The following is an 18964-nucleotide window of genomic DNA, read 5'->3' on the forward strand; positions in this document are numbered from 1 at the left end:
ACATATATATATATATATATATATATATATATATGTGTGTGTGTGTGTGTGTGTGTGTGTGTGTGTGTGTGTGTGTGTGTGTATGTGCGTATGACATTAACTGTCAAAGTCTTTCAAGGTATACCAATGCCTTGATCAATGAAACTCTAAACTATTGTATCTCATTTGAATATCATATCACTAATCAGGTTGTAGATGGAAGACAAAAGACATTCACACTATTATAGAATAAAACAAAGACGAATATAACAGTAAGTGTGTATTTAAATGACTGTCTTGACACAGCCAAGATACACTTGTAACTATTCACTATTTACGGGCTATTTTTTGTATCTCAAATTTTATTTTAATTGAATTGCAGAGTGAAACGTAATGAGTCATTGTATGATGGCTATTGTCCCACCAAAACTAAAACACCAACAGGGCAAGTTTTCTGCCAGTGTAACCAGAAACAGGCTGCCAAGTGTGGAGTTGACTATGATAAGATGACATGCCAACATCTAAGCAAATACAATAACATAAAGAAGAAGAAAGGCAAAGGTTTGTTGTGGTTTTCTCTTCATTCCTTCATGTTTCAGATATATAAAAAAAATGAAGATTAACCCTTTAGCACTCAGACGCAGGAGTGGCTGTGTGGTAAGTAGCTTGCTTACCAACCACATGGTTCCGGGTTCATTCCCACTGCGTGGCACCTTGGGCAAGTGTCTTCTACTATAGCCTTGGTCCGGCCAAAGCCTTGTGAGTGGATTTGGTAGACAGAAACTGAAAGAAGCCCGCCATATATATGTATATATATGTATGTGTGTTTGTGCGTCTGTGTTTGACCTCTCCCCCCATTGCTTGACAACCGATGCTGGTGTGTTTACATCTCCGTAACTTAGTGGTTCAGCAAAAGAAATCGATAGAATAAGTACTAGGCTTCCAAAGAATAAGTCCTGGGGTCAATTTGCTCGACTAAAAGGCGGTGCTCCAGCATGGCCGCAGTCAAATGACTGAAACAAGTAAAAGAGTGAAGAGTAAAGAGACTATTCTGTCAAATGTAATGCTTCCTTATTCAAATTGTTTTGAATTAATCATACATTATCTTCTGGCTTCAAAATTTTGATGATGTGATTGTTTATTCTTAGATTGACATTGTAGGGTAGGTGTGAGAGGCTGGATCTAGCCAATTAGACCATAAAACAGGGAGAATATTTGGCCAGATGTAGTCAGTTCAAATGCTAAATGGTTAAGAAGGAATTTTACTGTGACTTAGCAATTGTTAGAGCATAAAATAGAATGTTTTGCAATATTTATTCTGGAATCTAGGACTCCAAGTTCAAATCCTACCATAGTGAACCTTGCTTTCATCCTTTTGAAGTTGCTAATTAAAATAACTGTCTATGAGGTGAACTCTCAGAAGGATTAAAATGTCAGGGAAGAGACCTTGCAGTATTTGTCCTGGCTCTGTATTATGGGCTTAAATCGCACCATGACCTCATTGGTTAGTAGACTTGATCTGTTGTGCACTTTAACACCACTGACTGATACTCTGCTTGCGCTGACTGCAATCCAGTTTATTGCAGACATACTGCCAAGGTGTGGGGCTAGGTATTGAGTTTGAAGATATCTTCCACTCTTCCTCCTATCAATCCAGAGGCCACTGTGGAATACTCAGACACTTACATGTTAATTAATTCAATGAGCAGCTAATTCAGGTGATTGAATAACTCAATTCATTTGAGGTACATATTTATATGCGGTAGACTTAATTACTGAAATGTTAATTCAATGAGTCAGTAATTTTGTTGATCAAACAATTGAATATTGGCTGTGAAATCTGAGAGAAATCCATTTACAACATGCAAGATCTTGATGGAATTTTTCTAACACCACAATACACACATGCAAATAAGACCCAATTTGTTAACTGAAATGTGATGGACAAGAGCTTTGGAAGTAAACTAAACTAAATGGTCGACTGTATTTAATTTCAATGTTCAGTATTCAAAGTCCCAAAACTGTTAGAGGAACAGCCACTAGCATAGTTAGAGTGTGTGCCACCTGGGGCAGCCTTTCCATTTGCCACCCCCAGAACCCACAAAAAACATATATTGCCTTTAAAAGTGCCACCTGGAGCAGGCCGCCCCTACCCCACCACCAGCTATGCTAGTGGGAACAGCTTCTTCTTTCCCTCCCCTCTTTCTTCCCCTGCCCTCCTCCTCCTCCTCTTTCCCCTTCCTTCTTTGATTAGATTGACTCAATCTTATCAGTAAATATGTGGCCTTGTTCTAATGTAATAAATTAGTAATTAAGTTGGTGAAAGTATGTATTTTAATGAGCTTCAAATGTTAACAAGAAATAATTGTAACTGAGATAGGTTTTGGTTGTTACTGTGTGTGTGTGTGCGTGTGCGTGTGTTTATGTCTCCTTGCCATCGTTTGACAACTGACGCTGGTATATCTATGTCTCTGTAACTTTGCAGTTCAGCAAAAGAGAATGATAGAATAAGTACTAGGCTTACAAAGCATAAGTCCTGGTGTCAATTTCTTCGAGTAACACCCTTCAAGGCAGTGTCCCAGAATGGCTGCAGTCAAATGACTGAAAAAAAAAAAAAAAAGAATCAAACAAATCCCATTACAGACTGTCGTTCCATCGAGGAAGAATGTATTTACCAGAGAAACCAGGAAACCAGCCCTGTGCTCTTTATAGAATAATGTAGACTGCCATCATTTGGATTGTACTGATGGAATATCATTTGAGATTTTATTTAAATAGGTGTGTGCATGTGTATGTGCATATGTGCATGTGTTCATGTGTGTGTTTGTGTGTGCATGCACATATGCTATTTGTACATATCTAAGTGTTTGTATATTCTTATTTCAGGAGTAGATATCACTGAGAAGTTAATTGAAGAAAGTATTATGCCAGCCAAATGCATTGCACCTGAAGAGAAAGTACATTTTGAATTTGATAGTAACTATACATCACCAGTAAGTAATTCATTCTCTTTCTTCTTCTAATCCTCCTCATCATCATTATTATTATTATTATTATTATCATCTCTGGCTCCATCACCAGTGCCATCATTATCATCATCATCAATATTGTTCTTCAGGTGGGGTGGTCCAATGAAATAGAAATGAGTTAAATGTTGAAGATCAATAAAGTCACTTGTCCTCTCCCCAATAATATTCAGTCTTCTACCCAATGCAAGAAACTATATTTATTATTATTGAGTGAGAGAGGAGTGCATGCCGTCAAAGTGACACAGCGATACAAATATATGAAGCCCAGTATACCCATCTGGTAAGGGTACACCAGCCATATGCATCAGAGCCATATGTTCACGACATGGTGATCTCATACCAAGATAAACAGCACATGGCCATGCAGCTGGGCCCCAGTTAGAGTTTTCTTCAGGTCGAGTAACCCATCCTGCCCAAAGGGTCCCTGAATAAGGTTTGTTTAAGGATGATGAATGAAACACCCATGTTTCCAGGTGTGAACTATTCAAACCCAAAACTACATGGCTGTGATACTCTCCCACTACTTCTGCTCATGATCAGAGATGCACATATCGTCAGCCACCAAGGGACATGCTCAACCGGTTAAGGTCAAACAACTGGCAAGCAAATCTGTGTTATAGAGTAGAATATTTGTTGTGGCCTATCTTTTATGCCAAGACAAAACATACACATGATAACACTTCCAATTAATTAAGATAAGAAGCCATGAGAGCCACTGCCTGGTACTGCATCAGGGCGTTTATTATTGCTATTGGCAAGCTGGCAGAATTGTTGGCATGCTGGATGAAATGTTTAGTGGTATGTCACCCATTTTTTTCATTCTGAGTTCAAATTCCGAGGTCGACTTTGCCTTTCATCCTTTCAGGATCGGTGAAACAAGTACCAGTTGAGCACTGAGTTTGATGTAACTGACTTCACCCCACCCTTGAAATTGCAGGCCTTGCACCAAAACTTTAAATCCCTATTCTTATTATTCATTTAATGTCCCCTTTTCCACACCGGTATGAGTCAGAGGTATGATACAACAATTGATTTTATGTTGCACCAAAGAAGATTTGGAATGCTTAAAAATTCTGGCAGTTGGAGAAAGCATCAGGTATCCAAGGATTATTGTAACAGAATTACAACTTTTGAATTTTATTTCCTTCCCCAGTGGACTCGTCAACCCTGTTAATTTCACTATATGTCAGTGTTGAAGCCAGTCCTGGGACAATGAACTTTGTATCATCCAATAACAAATTTGAAAATAAGAAATCATCATTTCTTTTGGTTCTGAATATATTTTCGTTTTATAATGTGAACTGAAAGAAGACATACCGTCAAAATAATGTTCAATTTGATAAACAGGGCCAATTTGTATTATATTACATATTGGGGAAAAAAAATTATTATTTTTATACATGCTAAGAAACTTGCTTCCGAACCACATGGTTCTAGGCTCAATCTCACTGTGACACCTTGGGTAAGTGTCGTCTACTATAGCCTCAGACCAACCAAAGCCTTGTGAGCAGATTTGGCTAATGGAAACTGAAAGAAGCTTGTCATAGATATAAATATGTATATATATATTGTTGCTATTATGCAAAAGTGTCATAAGTCCAAAATGTTGCTTTTTCAGAAAATGGAAAAATGGTTTCACCATTCCATAGCAAAAACATTGTGCTACACTTTGACAATTTTTAATATCTTGGCATCTGAAGCAGCTGAAGATATGATAGTCTGACCAAAAGAACTGGCTATTGCAAGCAGAAAAAAATATTGAAAGAAATGCAATTAGCCAAATTTGGTCATACAACAGTTTAACATAACAACGATATGTGTAGATATATGTATGTATGTATGGAAGGTTTTCGGAGGACTGGAGAGATTATGTCTGGGTGGAGAATTATACGAGGTATAGTACTATACAGAATACCGAAAGGATCTTCACCTCTTACATCACACCTTTCTTCCTACTTCAATGCCGAGGTGGTATAATTTCCTGGGAGAGAAATAATTTTGCGGCTGAGGATAGCTTTACATTGTAAATTATACACATATTATATTATACACATATAAAGCTTGAAACACGTGTACTACGGAATCCTTTGTAGTTTTGTTGTTATTTTTTGGATTTACAATTTATGTATGTATGTATGTATGTATATTTATGTGTGTGCCTTTGTGTCTGTGTTTGTCCACCAACCATAGCTTGACAACCAATGTCAACATGTTTGGCATACTTAGCAGTTTGGCATACTGTCTGATAGAATAAGTACTAGGCTTTAAAAAATAAGTCCTGGGGATCGATGTATTTTGACTAAAATCCTTCAAGGCAGTGCTCCAGCATGGACACAGACAAATGACTGAAACAAATGAAAGACTAAAAGAATATATAACTATCTTATGTGTTACTGTATAACTACATTATCTGCTTTCAGGATGTTTCTTGGCCAACACCTTCAAACAAAACCAAAACAGAGGTTGAAGAGTTTTGTAAAACGAAGATTTTGTTTTCTACTGCTGGATCAAAATGTAAGAAGTTTGAAAATGTCAATGTTGAAACAACTATTGAGGGCTGTATTGAAGATGTACAGGTAAGAGACAGTGAAAGTCACACACTATCTAATCAAGCTGAGATTAAAATAATGGCTCACGCTTAGCACTTTATACTTTATAAATCAAATACTAGCATCATTGTGAAGGCACATGGCTCAGTGATTAGACTGTCGGGCTCACAATCATGAAGTAGTGAGTTTGATTACTGGACCAAGCTGGTTGTTGTGTTCTTGAACAAGACACTTTACTTCACGTTGCTCCAGTTCATTCAGTTGTAGAAATGAGTTGCAATGTCACTGGTGCCAAGCTGTATTGGCCTTTGCCTTTCTCTTGGATAACATCAGTAGTGTGGAGAAAGGAGGTTGGTATACATGGGCGACTGCCGGTCTTCCATGAACAACTTCAACTAGACTTGTTCCTCAGAAGGGAACTTTCTAGGTGTAATCCAATGGTCATTCATGATCGAAGGAGGGATCTTTACCCTTTTACTTGCATCATAATAGATGTAACATGGCTGAATTGTTAAAAAGTTTGCTTTACAACCACAAGGGCCTAAGTTCAATCCCATTATGCAACTCCTTGAGCAATTGTCATTTTCTATAGTTTTAAGTTTACTTAGTTCCACTGGGAGTGAATTTCAAAATATATATATAAAGGAATTTTTTATTTTTTTTATTTTTGTGAAGTATATGCAATTGACATTTTAATATAAGTGCTTCAAAATTACTGTTATTATGTAGGATTTTAAGTATTCTCTTTTTACAAGTGGATTTTCTAGAAATTTAAGCTTTGCAAGAGTTGTCGGCAAAATACTTTACCATATTTAGTTACATTACTGTACCTTTTGAGTTCAAATTCTGCCTCAATCACTATGCTTTGCTTTTTATCCTTCCTGGGTCAATAATAAAATATACTCATGATTGATGTAATTGATTCTTCCTCCTTCCAGAATGTTTGGTATTGTTCTCATGTTACGAATCTTTGTCTGTCATAGTTCAGTGGCTCTTAAAATAATGAACCTGTCATGTACCGGAAGGAATAAAGGGTTTAATGGTCCTTTTTTTTTAAAGATAATGCATGGCCTTTTTAATCTCAGAATCTGAATTTGCTTTCTTTTACAGCTAACCGACACATTTGACTGGGTCTCCGACGCAGTGGAAAACCTCAAAGAACAATGCCTAAATGAAATAGAAACCAATGTCACATTATGGGTGTCCACTAATGATACACTGGAAATCCCTGAGGAAATTTTTGACAACATTTGTATCAATGATTGCAATAACCATGGCAACTGTTCTCAGAGTAGGTTTGAGCTTTGGCAATCAGTTTTTAAACTCGCCTTGTTGAAATAGAATTTGTTTCGAATGCTATATATCATCATCATCGTTTAACGTTCGCTTTCCATGCTAGCATGGGTTGGACGATTTGACTGAGGACTGGTGAACCAGATGGCTACACCAGGCTCCAATCTGATTTGGCAGAGTTGTGTTAAATGATAAAATCTTGTGTTTATCATAATTTCCCCCATCATAATTTCAACGTATCATAACCAATAATATTGCTAGTTTCACTCATAGCCAAACCTCTATACTGGAAGCAGACTGGATGATGATAATCTACATGGCACTCTAAACTCAAACAGTAGCAGTCAAACATCAACGGTGATGGTTCAAAAGCCATGGACAAAAAGAATTGAAACAAACTAATTAATTAAAACTATTCTATTAATTTACTGTAATGCATGTCATATTGTATTTTTGTCCTTAATTGTAAATGTTTTATCTCCTCATTCTAGGTAATTGTATTTGTGAAAAAGACTGGTTTGGAGAAGATTGTTCAATATCTATTGCCCAACCTCCATCCGTTGAACAAGCAGAATTGACAAAATCCTGTTTAGTAAATGCTTCTGATTGTTACATTCGTCTAAGAGGTTCAAGGTTTTCTGGATCATCTGAAATGACTTGCACTATTTATAAAATTAACGTAAGAAATAGCTTCATTTGAATTTTGGTGGTGGTTTTGTTTTTGCTTTGTTTTGTCATTTTCTTTTACTATGAGTAAAGAAATTCTTTGGGGAATATTAAACTCTAGGAGGCCCTACTGGTTTAAAAGAAGATTTTGATAAGTAAATATGGAATTGGTTTTTGGAAAGCATTTTACTTCATATGAAATGACTTGCACTATTTATAAAATTAACGTAAGAAATAGCTTCATTTGAATTTTGGTGGTGGTTTTGTTTTTGCTTTGTTTTGTCATTTTCGTTTACTATGAGTAAAGAAATTCTTTGGGGAATATTAAACTCTAGGAGGCCCTACTGGTTTAAAAGAAGTTTTTGATAAGTAAATATGGAATTGGTTTTTGGAAAGCATTTTACTTCATGAGAGATCTAGACTTTGGATTCTTATTTATACCAAATACAAAAATGTTGGGAATTGAAATTGCATGTTAACGATGGTATATTATAATTAAAACCTTAGTGAAAAGTACTGTAAATCTGTTATATATTTAAAGTCTTTGTAAAATCACTATAAAACTTAAAAATCATTGACAGGTGCCAACTTGGTGGTGTGGCAAGAAGCTTGCTTTCCAACCACATGGTTCCAGGTTCAGTCACACTGTGTGGCACCTTGGGCTAACCAAAGCCTTAGTATATATGGTAGACAGAAACTGAAAGAAGCCCGTCGTGTGTGTGTGTGTGTGTGTGTGTATGTCTGTGTTTGCCACTACATCATCACTTGACAACAGATGCTGGTGTGTTTATTTCCCTGTAACTTAGCAGTTCAACAAAAAGAGAACAATAGAATAAGTACTAAGCTTACAAAGAATAAGTCGTAGGGTTGATTTCTTCAACTAAAAAAGCCGTTAAGGCAGTGCTCCAGCATGGCTGCAGTCAAATGACTGAAACAAGTAAAAGAATTTAAAAAAATGATCAATCAGTTTATTTAAGCCTTTCGCAACTGACTTTAGTTGAATGAACAGCTGACTCCTGTATTCAATTACATTGTCAATCATCATCAAGATCCCTTAACTGATGCAGCTAGTCCTTGGGGGTCTCACTCCAGATAATGTCACTACTGGTCTCTGTTCTCTGTCATGCGGAGCAGAGTCAGTGTTGTCACCTGTCCAGTCATTTATGTTGTCAGACCAGGATTTTTCTTTGTCTGCCTCTCTTCCACCTTCCCTGAACTGTGCCCAGAAGAATGATTTTGGGCAGGAAGTTGTTGTAGGACATATGACCAAACCATGCAAGCTTCCATTTTTTTACCTGTGCAAGGAATGGCTCCTGTCTGCCAGTGTATTTGTTGACTTGCCATTTAACAAAGCTGTTCCTTTCGTGCTCAGTGTACAGAATGTGTGATAGCCCTCTGAAGCACTTGTGCTCAACTGCCTGGATTCTTTGCTTCATGTCAGCTGTAAGAGTCACACTCATACAGAAGGATTGAAGTCACCAGAGTTTTATACAATCGTTGCCAGTGCCCCTGGACTGGCTCTTGTGCACATAAAATACACCATTTTGAGCGTGGCTGTTGCCAGTACTGCCTGACTGGCCTTTGTGCAGGTGACATGTAAAAGCACCCACTACACTCTCAGAGTGGTTGGCGTTAGGAAGGGCATCCAGCCGTAGAAACTCTGCCAAATCAGATTGGAGCCTGGTGTAGCCATCTGGTTTCACCAGTCCTCAGTCAAATCGTCCAACCCATGCCAGCATGGAAAGCGGACATTAAACGATGATGATGATGAATCTCATTGGAAAACTAATGCAATAGATTTTCCATATGTTGTTCAGTTTTGTCATGGGAGCAGAGACTAAGCTGAGTCTTGTTGTTAACTCCCTTCGAGATCTGCTATCTTTGGTCAAAGTGAGTCCTAGGTACTTGAAGGTGTCCACTTCATCAAGTTTTTTTTCCATTCAGCATGAAATTGGTTGTTATGTTTTGGTTGTTACCATTAATCAGGATTTTTACTCTTTTCTGGGCTGATCTCCATCCTGTATGCTCCTGATATTTTTTCCAGTCTTGTGATGCACTTGTGTACTTCTGCTTTGCTGCTTCTTAACAGGTCAAAATCATCAGCAAACATTTGATGTCAAAAATGGGGAAAATAAATGTTGTCAGTAGCTTAATCTTGGACAGTGATGGTCTGTGAAACATTTGTGAGATTTAGACAATGTAATACTAGTGTGTGTTAAGCGATGGTCAGTGTAATACAGGTGAATATTGAGAGATGGACAATGTGACTCGATCTAGATTTGGGGATGGTCAGTATAATGCTGGGGTGAATACTGAGCTGTGAGCACTGTGATATTTGTGAGAACTGACCTATGGATAGCATTCTAATGGCAAACATAGAACTGTAAACATTGTGACATTGGTAGGAACTGTGTTGGATAAAAGTTTATTTAATTAAAATCAAATGGAAAACTTTCATTAGTCTCTAGTAAGAAGAAACAGTTAAAATATTGAGATATGGAGTTGTTGTTGTTTCTGTTGTTGTTGTTGTTGTTTCTGTTGTTGTTGTTGTTGGTGGTGAGGTTATTGTTCTCTCACCTCTTCTGTTCTTCTCTTTCCAGGAAAATCTCAGCGGTACTAAATATGTGGAAGAGAAGAAACTTGTTTATGTGTCGAGTGAGGAGGCACTGTGCCAACTTCCAGGCTATGGTTTATTCAATATCTCTATCAGGAATTTTGCCAATAGTTCAATCACAATTGTCACTGTTGTGTATTATGATGGAAACTGCAAGACTTGTGACTTGAAATTTAGATGCCAAGACCGAGTAAGTAAAATAAGCACACAGCAAGTCATCATCAGGAACTGTTTGATACTGAATGTTTTTAAAGTTGTATTGGTGGAATGGCAGAAATACTAGGCTATCACACTAAATACACAGTTGGCCAAAAGTCACCTGACAGTAAACCAAGATTTCATAAATACTATCAGTAATTCTGTATTGACTTGAATGGAAAAATGTGTCACTCAAGAAGGACTGCAGGTGGAACTATTTTCATGACATTTCATATTTAGATACTTCTATTAAATTCATTCAGTTGTTAAACATAAATAAATCTTGGAATTAAATGGGTTTGACTTACTGTCAGGTGACTTTTGGCCAACCCTGTATTTCATGGTATTTAGTTGCATATCTTCATGTTTTGAATTCAAATACTAAGATCAAGAGAAGAATTTTTATGGAAGCACTTTCATTTTCCTCCGCTTTTCAAACATACATGTTATATAAACTAAAGTTTTCTCTGTTGTTATCCATAGAGCAGTAACTGTATTCAGTAGTGGTGGTCATTATTTCTGATTTAGTTTTGGATTGAAAATCGTTATGGAATACTCATCAACTGACTTTCATAATTTTCTTCTTTAATTTTGGAAAAGTAGAATACCTTGATTTCCCATTCACACAGAAATCTAAATATTTATTACATGGAACATTTCTCGCTAATGGATCATTGATTTGTTGTTTAAGTACCCTGACTCAGTTTAACAAATTTTCATTGAAATACTTCTCATTGTATTGTAGATATATATATAATGTAGTAGATTAGAGCTACTTGTTTTGTAATTCATATTTGTACTAAGCTGGAATTCTTTCTCATCCTTGAACTTTTTGATTTCACTCTGTTCAATATAATCATATACTCACAACAAACATTGTTACCTGTATAATTTCTTCTTCCAAAGTAAATTTCAGCATTGTTAAGAGACTTTGATGGTTTGGTGGTTGTCTTTGATTATTTATAAGTGTCAACTTCAAAGTTATCATTTGGCAGAATGAACTCAGAACCAATTTACACAGGTTTCAATGTGATGTATAGTAAATTGCTTAATTATTGAGTGTTTAGGTGTAATTTTAACTCTGTTTGAAAATCCTTAAATATGATGTATGGAAGTCCTTAAAACTGAGAGCCAGTCTATTTGGATCTATAAATTTTTGGTAATCCATAAAAGTTGCTTGTTTCTACTTGAAAATTACATAGTCCAGCTTGTTCCAGTCTACTTTGCAAAGTTATTATTTGTAAACAACAAATCAAAGATCAATTTGTTAAAAATATTCCATGTAATAAACATTTAGACATTTATGTGGGTGGAAAATTCAAAATATTCTCTCTTCTTTTTCAAAATAAAGGAAGAAGGTGATCAATTTGGAAAACTGGAGAAGAATTTAACAATTACTACTCAGCAGGCTACAACCTAGCACTATTCTGTTTTTTCCTTTGAAAAACTGAAGCCTGCAAAAATTTTTACATAAAAATTCCCTTTTTCTTTTCATAATTTTTAAGTTAAAAAAGAAATTCACATGCACACATACACATATACACACACATGCATGCATGCATATTCACACACACAAGTGCACACATATTTCTGTACGCATGCACACACATACATATGCATAAATATATGTTGGACTTTTGTACAGCACCATATAGTTATATACACACTTGTGTGTGTGTGTGTGTGTGTGTTTGTATACAGACATATTTAATACATTTGTGTACACATGGATGTGTGAAGACCTTTCACTTTGGAAATAGTCTTCTATAAAAAATTTTCCTCGTAGGCAATATGTGTGAAAACATTTCATTAGGCTATAAATGATACCATATATATATATATGTGTGTGTGTGTGTGTGTGTGTGTGTGTGTGTGTGTGTGTGTATGTATATATATACAGGGTGGTGCAAAAGTAGTTGTATATATATATTTTTTTTTATTCAAAAAACATTATACAATGTTAGTCCCATAAATGCTCAAAATGTCCACCTTGTACATTGACACATTCTTGGAGTCTATCAGCCACACTGTGATACTCACAACAACACAGGTCCAGGTCAGTTTTGATTTCCAGTCAGGCCTCTGTAATGAACCTATGTAGTTGAGGCAGAGTGCATGATTTTCTCTAGAATACCTCTTTTTCACAATACCTCAGAAAAAAAAAAAAATCCATGGGCATTAGGTCTGGGGAACGGGGCAGCCATTCAATGCTTCCACATCACCTAATCCACCTCCCTGGGAATGTTTCACTGAGGAAATTATGCACATGAAATGCATAACGAGGTTGTGCCCCATTCTGTTGGAATAATACATCACCAAAGTTGGGTATAGCCTGCATTGTGGGCATCAAAGGTGTGTGTTGGGGGTGTGGGGGTGTCATACCAGTAAACACAGCTACGCCAGTTGACATGACCTGATAACTTAAAACAGGCCTCATCTGACCAAACAACCTTGTCAACAAACTGCAGGTTTCTATGAATCTAATTCAGCATGACTTCTGTGAACTCCAAATGACAATTTGGATTATCCTCTGTTAAGTGTTGCAGAAGTCTAGGTCGGTATGGTTTGAAGTTCAGTTTTGACATGAGACATCCAAGGGACCTTCGTGAGATGCCCAACTCAGCTGATGTTCATCTGGTAGACTTCTTAGGGCTATTCACAAAAGTCAACGCTACCTGCATTGAGTTTTCCTTCGTGGTAATAGTTCAAGGACGTCCAGATTTCGTGGCATTCTTTACTGAACTTGTCTCTTTAAATTTGTCTATCATTTTGTAAATTGCCTGTTCACTTCTGGAGCACGGTTTTCACATTTTCAGATTTCCAATAACTCTTTAGGATTCACTTTCTTTACTTGTCTGTCAGCTTGCCCACCATCATGCTTCACTGTCCTATAAAAATAAAAATATACCACAGTTAGCCTACTTTTTGAATAAAAAATATACAACTGTTAGCCTACTTTTTGAATAAAATATACTTTGGACCACCCTGTATATATATATATATATATATATATATATATATATATGAATGTATGTATTATATATATATATATATATATATATATATATATATATATATATATATATATGTAAGTATTAAAGCTACCATTGGTTTTATGTTAAGAAAAATATCTTAATATCTTAACATGAAACCAATGGTAGCCTTAATACATAAATAAAACATATTATCCACCAATGCAGTGTTGAGCATTCATTCTCATTGTTCAACATTAACCTGTATATATAATATATATATATATATATATATATATATATGTATATATAAAGAGAGAGAGAGAGAGATGTACACACACATACATAGTGCAATAGAGTTTTAAAATGATCTTGTTAATTACACAATCCTTCATCATTTCAAAATGTTTCTTCTTTCTCTCCAAAATCAGGAAGATGTTTGTCGAATCAATGACAAATGCTATCCCCAAGGCGTCATTAACCCAGAGAGTCCTACTTTATACTGTGATATAACATTTTCTAAGACCCAATGGACTCAAATACGATGTAAATATCAATGTTTTTTCTTTATATTCTTTTTTTGGAATGATATTGTAGTAGGGTATGTGTGAGAGGTGAGATCTAAATGCTAAAGAGATGCAGATGCAATAATTATCTTCTTATTTACCTTCTACCACTACTCATTTATTAGTTTCAATTGAGTTGTCTGCGGCCACACTGGGTTTCAATTCACATCCTTGTAATGTCTCCATTTTAGTTTTTATTAATTAAAAGTCAAAAGGTAGCACATTACCAAATCATGACTGATTATTTTCAGCATTTTTCTCTGTGCTTACATTGACTGAATAGTATATTGATTTCAATGCCTGGGTTAACACCACCATTTGGTCCTTAGGAACCGATAGCACAGTTTACTTTGTTATAATATTTATGTGAAGTCTCCAGTGCAAGAAAACCATTCTCCCTACCACTCACCTTGTAGTTCTTGACTAAAAGACGAAAAAGGGTCGAGAGGACTGAGTAGCAACTATGAACGTTTGTGTATGGCCCCCAAGCTGGGAGTTGGGAGAAAAGGGGAGAAGAAATTGGACACATGGGTCAAATGGTTGCAATAGAGTGGGCTCATCTAAAGGCTTTGATAGACCAAATGATACTGTAATGAGAGGAGAAATAAAATAGAATGGTACTGTAAATGAAATAGAGAATGTAACAAGATGATGCCATAATGAAATAGATGCAGTTACCGTCTGGTCAGATTCCTGATCTGAACGCTTGCAATAGAGAAGGGCTTTGTTAAAAGTTCCTAACGGCAAGGTGATGACATTAATCCAGTTTTTTTGTGTTTTTTTATAATGACTCCAAAGGGTAAAGGATAAAGACCCCCTTCGTCATGAATGACCATTGGATTTCACCTAGAAAGTTATCCTCCAAGACACATATCTGGGCAAGGTTGTTTATTGAAGACCAGCAGTCACCTATGAATACCAGTCTCCCCTTTCCATGGCAGACTGATATAGCTTGGCAAAAACCAATACAGTTTGGCAACAGTGACATCACAACTCATTTCTACAGCCCAGTGAACTGGAGTATCACCACCACCACCACAACCACTACTACGGTGGCAGCAGTTAAAGCATCAGATATGATACCATGTAGTGTCTGCTCTTGGCCTTTGTTCTGACATGAATGCCAAACTGTATCAACCTGAAGGTGGTACCCTTTCCCTTGAACAATAGCAATAATGATGGGCAGAGAAAAGAATTGCTTGCCTGAGCAACTGCCAGGCTTCCACAAATATAACTTGCAAAGGCTTGTGTATGCAGGTATAGATACCTAGCCAGCCATGGTGGATGGAGACCCCAGATATTTTAGGTTTTAGTTGTTCATTTTAAATTATGTTCATTTTAGATTATGTGTTTCTGCATATTTTCATTGTTCATTTTGAATTATGTTTTCTGTATATTTTCCTTTTAAATTATATTTTCTGCATATTTTCATTTTAAATTATGTTTTCTGCATGTTTTCATTGTTTTTTTTTTCTCTTTTGCAGCAGATAAAATTACTTTTATAAATTTCCAGTTTCTGGAGATTAAAGGTAATATACTATATCTACCATCAAATAACACCATTTCCGTTATTGGACAACCACAGTTGGTTCCAGGAAAAAGAAATGAATTAATGCTGGTACTTGATGGCAAAAATGAATACCTGAGTCTTCCTTACACAAATCTTTGCTTATTTAACCCTAACCTATGTTCTTATGGTATTACACATTCATTTACGTTGTCTCTGCTTACTTTCAAAGAAAATACTTATATCTTCACCACATGTGGAAACAAAGATACATATAATGGTTTCAGTTTTTACTATGGAAGCGAAGAGCTGGTGTTTTCTGTCTCCACAACAACCCATGTTTATAAAGCTAAAATAGTTGATATTGACCAAGAAATGTATAAACAAGAAAATGAATACCATCTTTCATGGTCAGCAGAAGCAGGAGCAACTGTTTTTATGAATGGAAAAATTGTTTCCAAGTCATTATCTTTGAAAAGGAATAAGGCTATGGTTAATTACAACAGCTGTCCACTGACAATTGGAAGAGATGCCATGGATTCAAAACTATATACCAATATGAAAATTGGAAACTGGAGAATATATTTTGCAACAAGGACAATGCTTCTAAAACTGGGATTCCTTTTAGGTATTTATAAATCTATATTCTTTATTTATTTATTTTGTTGCTGCTTTCAGTCAATGATGTTTGGCAATGATGGCTCATCTCTTTCAAGCATTTAATAGGATAAGTCCATCATTCATCCATGCTCTTATTTCAGGCTGGTACACATGTTATTGTTCTCTTTATTAAGCTGAAGATTTAATTTTGTCTTTCATCACAGTTTCGACACTCAGGTAAATCTTTCCAACAACAACAACAAAAATTCTTACACAGGTATGGTTGTGTGGTAAGAAGCTTGCTTCCCAACCACATGGTTCTCGGTTCAGTCCCACTGTGTGGCACTTCGAGCAAGTGTCTTCTACTATAGCCTTGGGCTGACCAAAGCCTTGTATGTGGATTTGGTAGACGGAAACTGAAAGAAGCCTGTTGTATATGTATATATTTATGTGTACATGTCCCCTCCATCACAACTTGACAACTAAATGTTGGTGTGTTTATATCCCTGTAACTTAGTGGTTCAGCAAAAGAACCTGATAGAATAAGTGCTAGGTTTACAATGTAAAGTCCTGGGGTCAATTTCTTCGACTCAAAACCCCTTTAAGGCAGTGCTCCAGTATAGCTACAATCAAATGACTGAAAAAAGTAGAAGAATAAAAGAATACATTTACCATGTCACATTAGATATTGGATATAAATATGGTGAAGAGTTGAAATAGTTTGTCTTTTCCGCAATCAACACAAATGTTATTGAAACTATATTTAAAAAGGAAAAAAAAAAAATACTGGCTTTCTTTTTTAACATTGGTATTAAATTCTTTGTCTATATGACTTTACCACCAGTTTCAAAGTCTGAAGGCCAATTTCTATATTTTCTTCTCCAGGATTGCCTGAAATCACAACTGAGCCAGCATTAAAACTCCATTATGATTCTGATACTGAAAAGGTTAATTTCACTTGTGAGTTCCCTCTTGTACAAGGTTATGATGTCCAATACATTGTTACCTGGTGGATTAATGGCGAAATGAAATTTCAAGATCTATCAGCAGCATCAGGTATTAGTGTTATAAGACCTGGCACCTTCTCATACAACAGTCAGGTAAATATTGGAAACAGTTTCTTATTTTTTGATTTCTCAAGAATTTCTGAAGATTTTATTGTAACAAGTCTACAGAATACTTCAGATAGTCATTACTTAGTAGGCGCGGTCCCAGGAATTTTTTGAAGGGAAGACACAATGTCAGAAGGGAATACATACAATTTCAGAAGAAAAGAGCATAATAATATTATTTAAAAGGGCACACTGCCTTTCTTAAGGTGGAATGGGGGCACGTGCCCCTCCCCACAGCAGGGATCCAGCCCTGCTTAGTTTATTATTAATCCTCGCAGTGTTCCAAGTGATTTCTGCTGCTAATAACACCAGTCATGTTACATTGCGTAAAAGAGAAAGTCTACTTGACTGGACAAACTTCATTCCATTGTTTGTGTTTATTCGGGGAAATAAGAAGGTATACAGGAATGAATATAATAGGAGAAAAACACAGAGTAACAATGGAGGAAACATCTGGTTCAAATGAATAATCTCTTCTATCTTTTGGCACTCCGTCACTTATGACGTCGAGGGTTCCAGTTGATCTGATCAACAGAACAGCCTGCTCGTGAAATTAATGTGCAAGTAGCTGAGCACTCCACAGACATGTGTACCCTTAACGTAGTTCTCGGGGATATTCAACGTGACACAGTGTGATAAGGCTGACCCTTTGAATTACAGGCACAACAGAAACAGGAAGAAAGAGTGAGAGAAAGTTGTGGTGAAAGAGTACAGCAGGGTTCGCCACCATCCCCTGCCAGAGCCTCGTAGAGCTTTTAGGTGTTTTCGCTCAATAAACACTCACAACGCTCGGTCTAGGAATCGAAACTGTGATCCTATGACCGCAAGTCCGCTCCCTAACCACTGGGCCATTGCGCCTCCATAATCTCTTCTATATGTATACAGTATCCAGATAAAGAGAGAGAGAGATAAAAAAATTATGCTATATGCCACAAATGAATTTAGTAATTCTATATCAAAAAATGTTTAGTTTGCCTATGAGTTAGTGTTGATATGTTTAATGTAAAACTGGCACTTTGTCAGTTATGATGACAAGGGTTCCAGTTGATCTGATCAATTGAACAGCCTGCTCGTGAAATTAATGTGCAAGTGGCTGAGCATTCCACAGACACTTGCACCCTTAGCATAGTTCTCAGGGAGATTCAGCATGACACAGAGTCACATAATTAATGTAGTGGGTACTAAACAGCTAATTAGAAACTACTATTGCATAAATAAGGAGCAATAGTAGTCAATGGCAAGTACATATACTGTATAATCTATTTTGCAAAATATTGGAGACAATTCCAGACATGTCTCAGTCTTATTACATATGATCTCATCAGCAAAATATAGAAATTCACTCTGCTTGTTAAAGTTGTGTTGAATTATTTCATAAAATGTTTATCATCTTGATATCCTGCTAAAAGAATTATTTGCTTTGAAAATATCTGATTCTTATTCAATAGTATGGTTGTATATATTTTCTCCAGATCCAATGCCGTGTTGCAGTATGTTTGCGTGAGAATTGTCAAGGAACCCTGGGCAAAAAGAAAGTTAGCAACATCATCAAAGTTTCAATTGAGGTAAACAGTTTCTAAACATCATAAAACACAATAAGCATTACTACATGAAGCTGTAATGATATTTTGTAACAATCTGTTGCAAAACAGTAATAATAATAATAATAATCTTTTCTACTATAGGCACAAGGCCTGAAACGGGGGTGGGATAGTCAATTACATTGACCCCTGTGTTTGCTTTTAACGTATGCCCATCCCCTCTTATTTTGAGAAATGGTCTACTTCAGACTATATTGTTCCAGATTCCAAAACAGATTCCATCACATGCCAGGGGGAAAGATTTTGTGGATAATGCAGTTTCACACCTCTCCTTAAAA

General features: G+C 36.2%; 1 protein-coding gene across 1 annotated transcript in view; it reads left to right on the forward strand.

Annotated features, from left to right (window-relative positions):
- Window positions 1–18964, forward strand: part of LOC106880038 (uncharacterized) — a 455047-nt gene that overhangs the window by 287115 nt on the left and 148968 nt on the right. Inside the window, exons 124-133 of the mRNA XM_014929839.3 lie at window positions 362–540; window positions 2866–2972; window positions 5429–5584; window positions 6668–6848; window positions 7342–7529; window positions 10117–10320; window positions 13732–13846; window positions 15351–16001; window positions 16859–17073; window positions 18558–18650. Coding sequence (XP_014785325.3) covers window positions 362–540; window positions 2866–2972; window positions 5429–5584; window positions 6668–6848; window positions 7342–7529; window positions 10117–10320; window positions 13732–13846; window positions 15351–16001; window positions 16859–17073; window positions 18558–18650 — 2089 coding nt within the window. The remainder of the gene's footprint in view (window positions 1–361; window positions 541–2865; window positions 2973–5428; window positions 5585–6667; window positions 6849–7341; window positions 7530–10116; window positions 10321–13731; window positions 13847–15350; window positions 16002–16858; window positions 17074–18557; window positions 18651–18964) is intronic.

This window comes from Octopus bimaculoides, chromosome 22, assembly GCF_046866305.1.
Source record: "Octopus bimaculoides isolate indiv1 chromosome 22, ASM4686630v1, whole genome shotgun sequence".
NCBI lineage: Eukaryota > Metazoa > Mollusca > Cephalopoda > Octopoda > Octopodidae > Octopus > Octopus bimaculoides.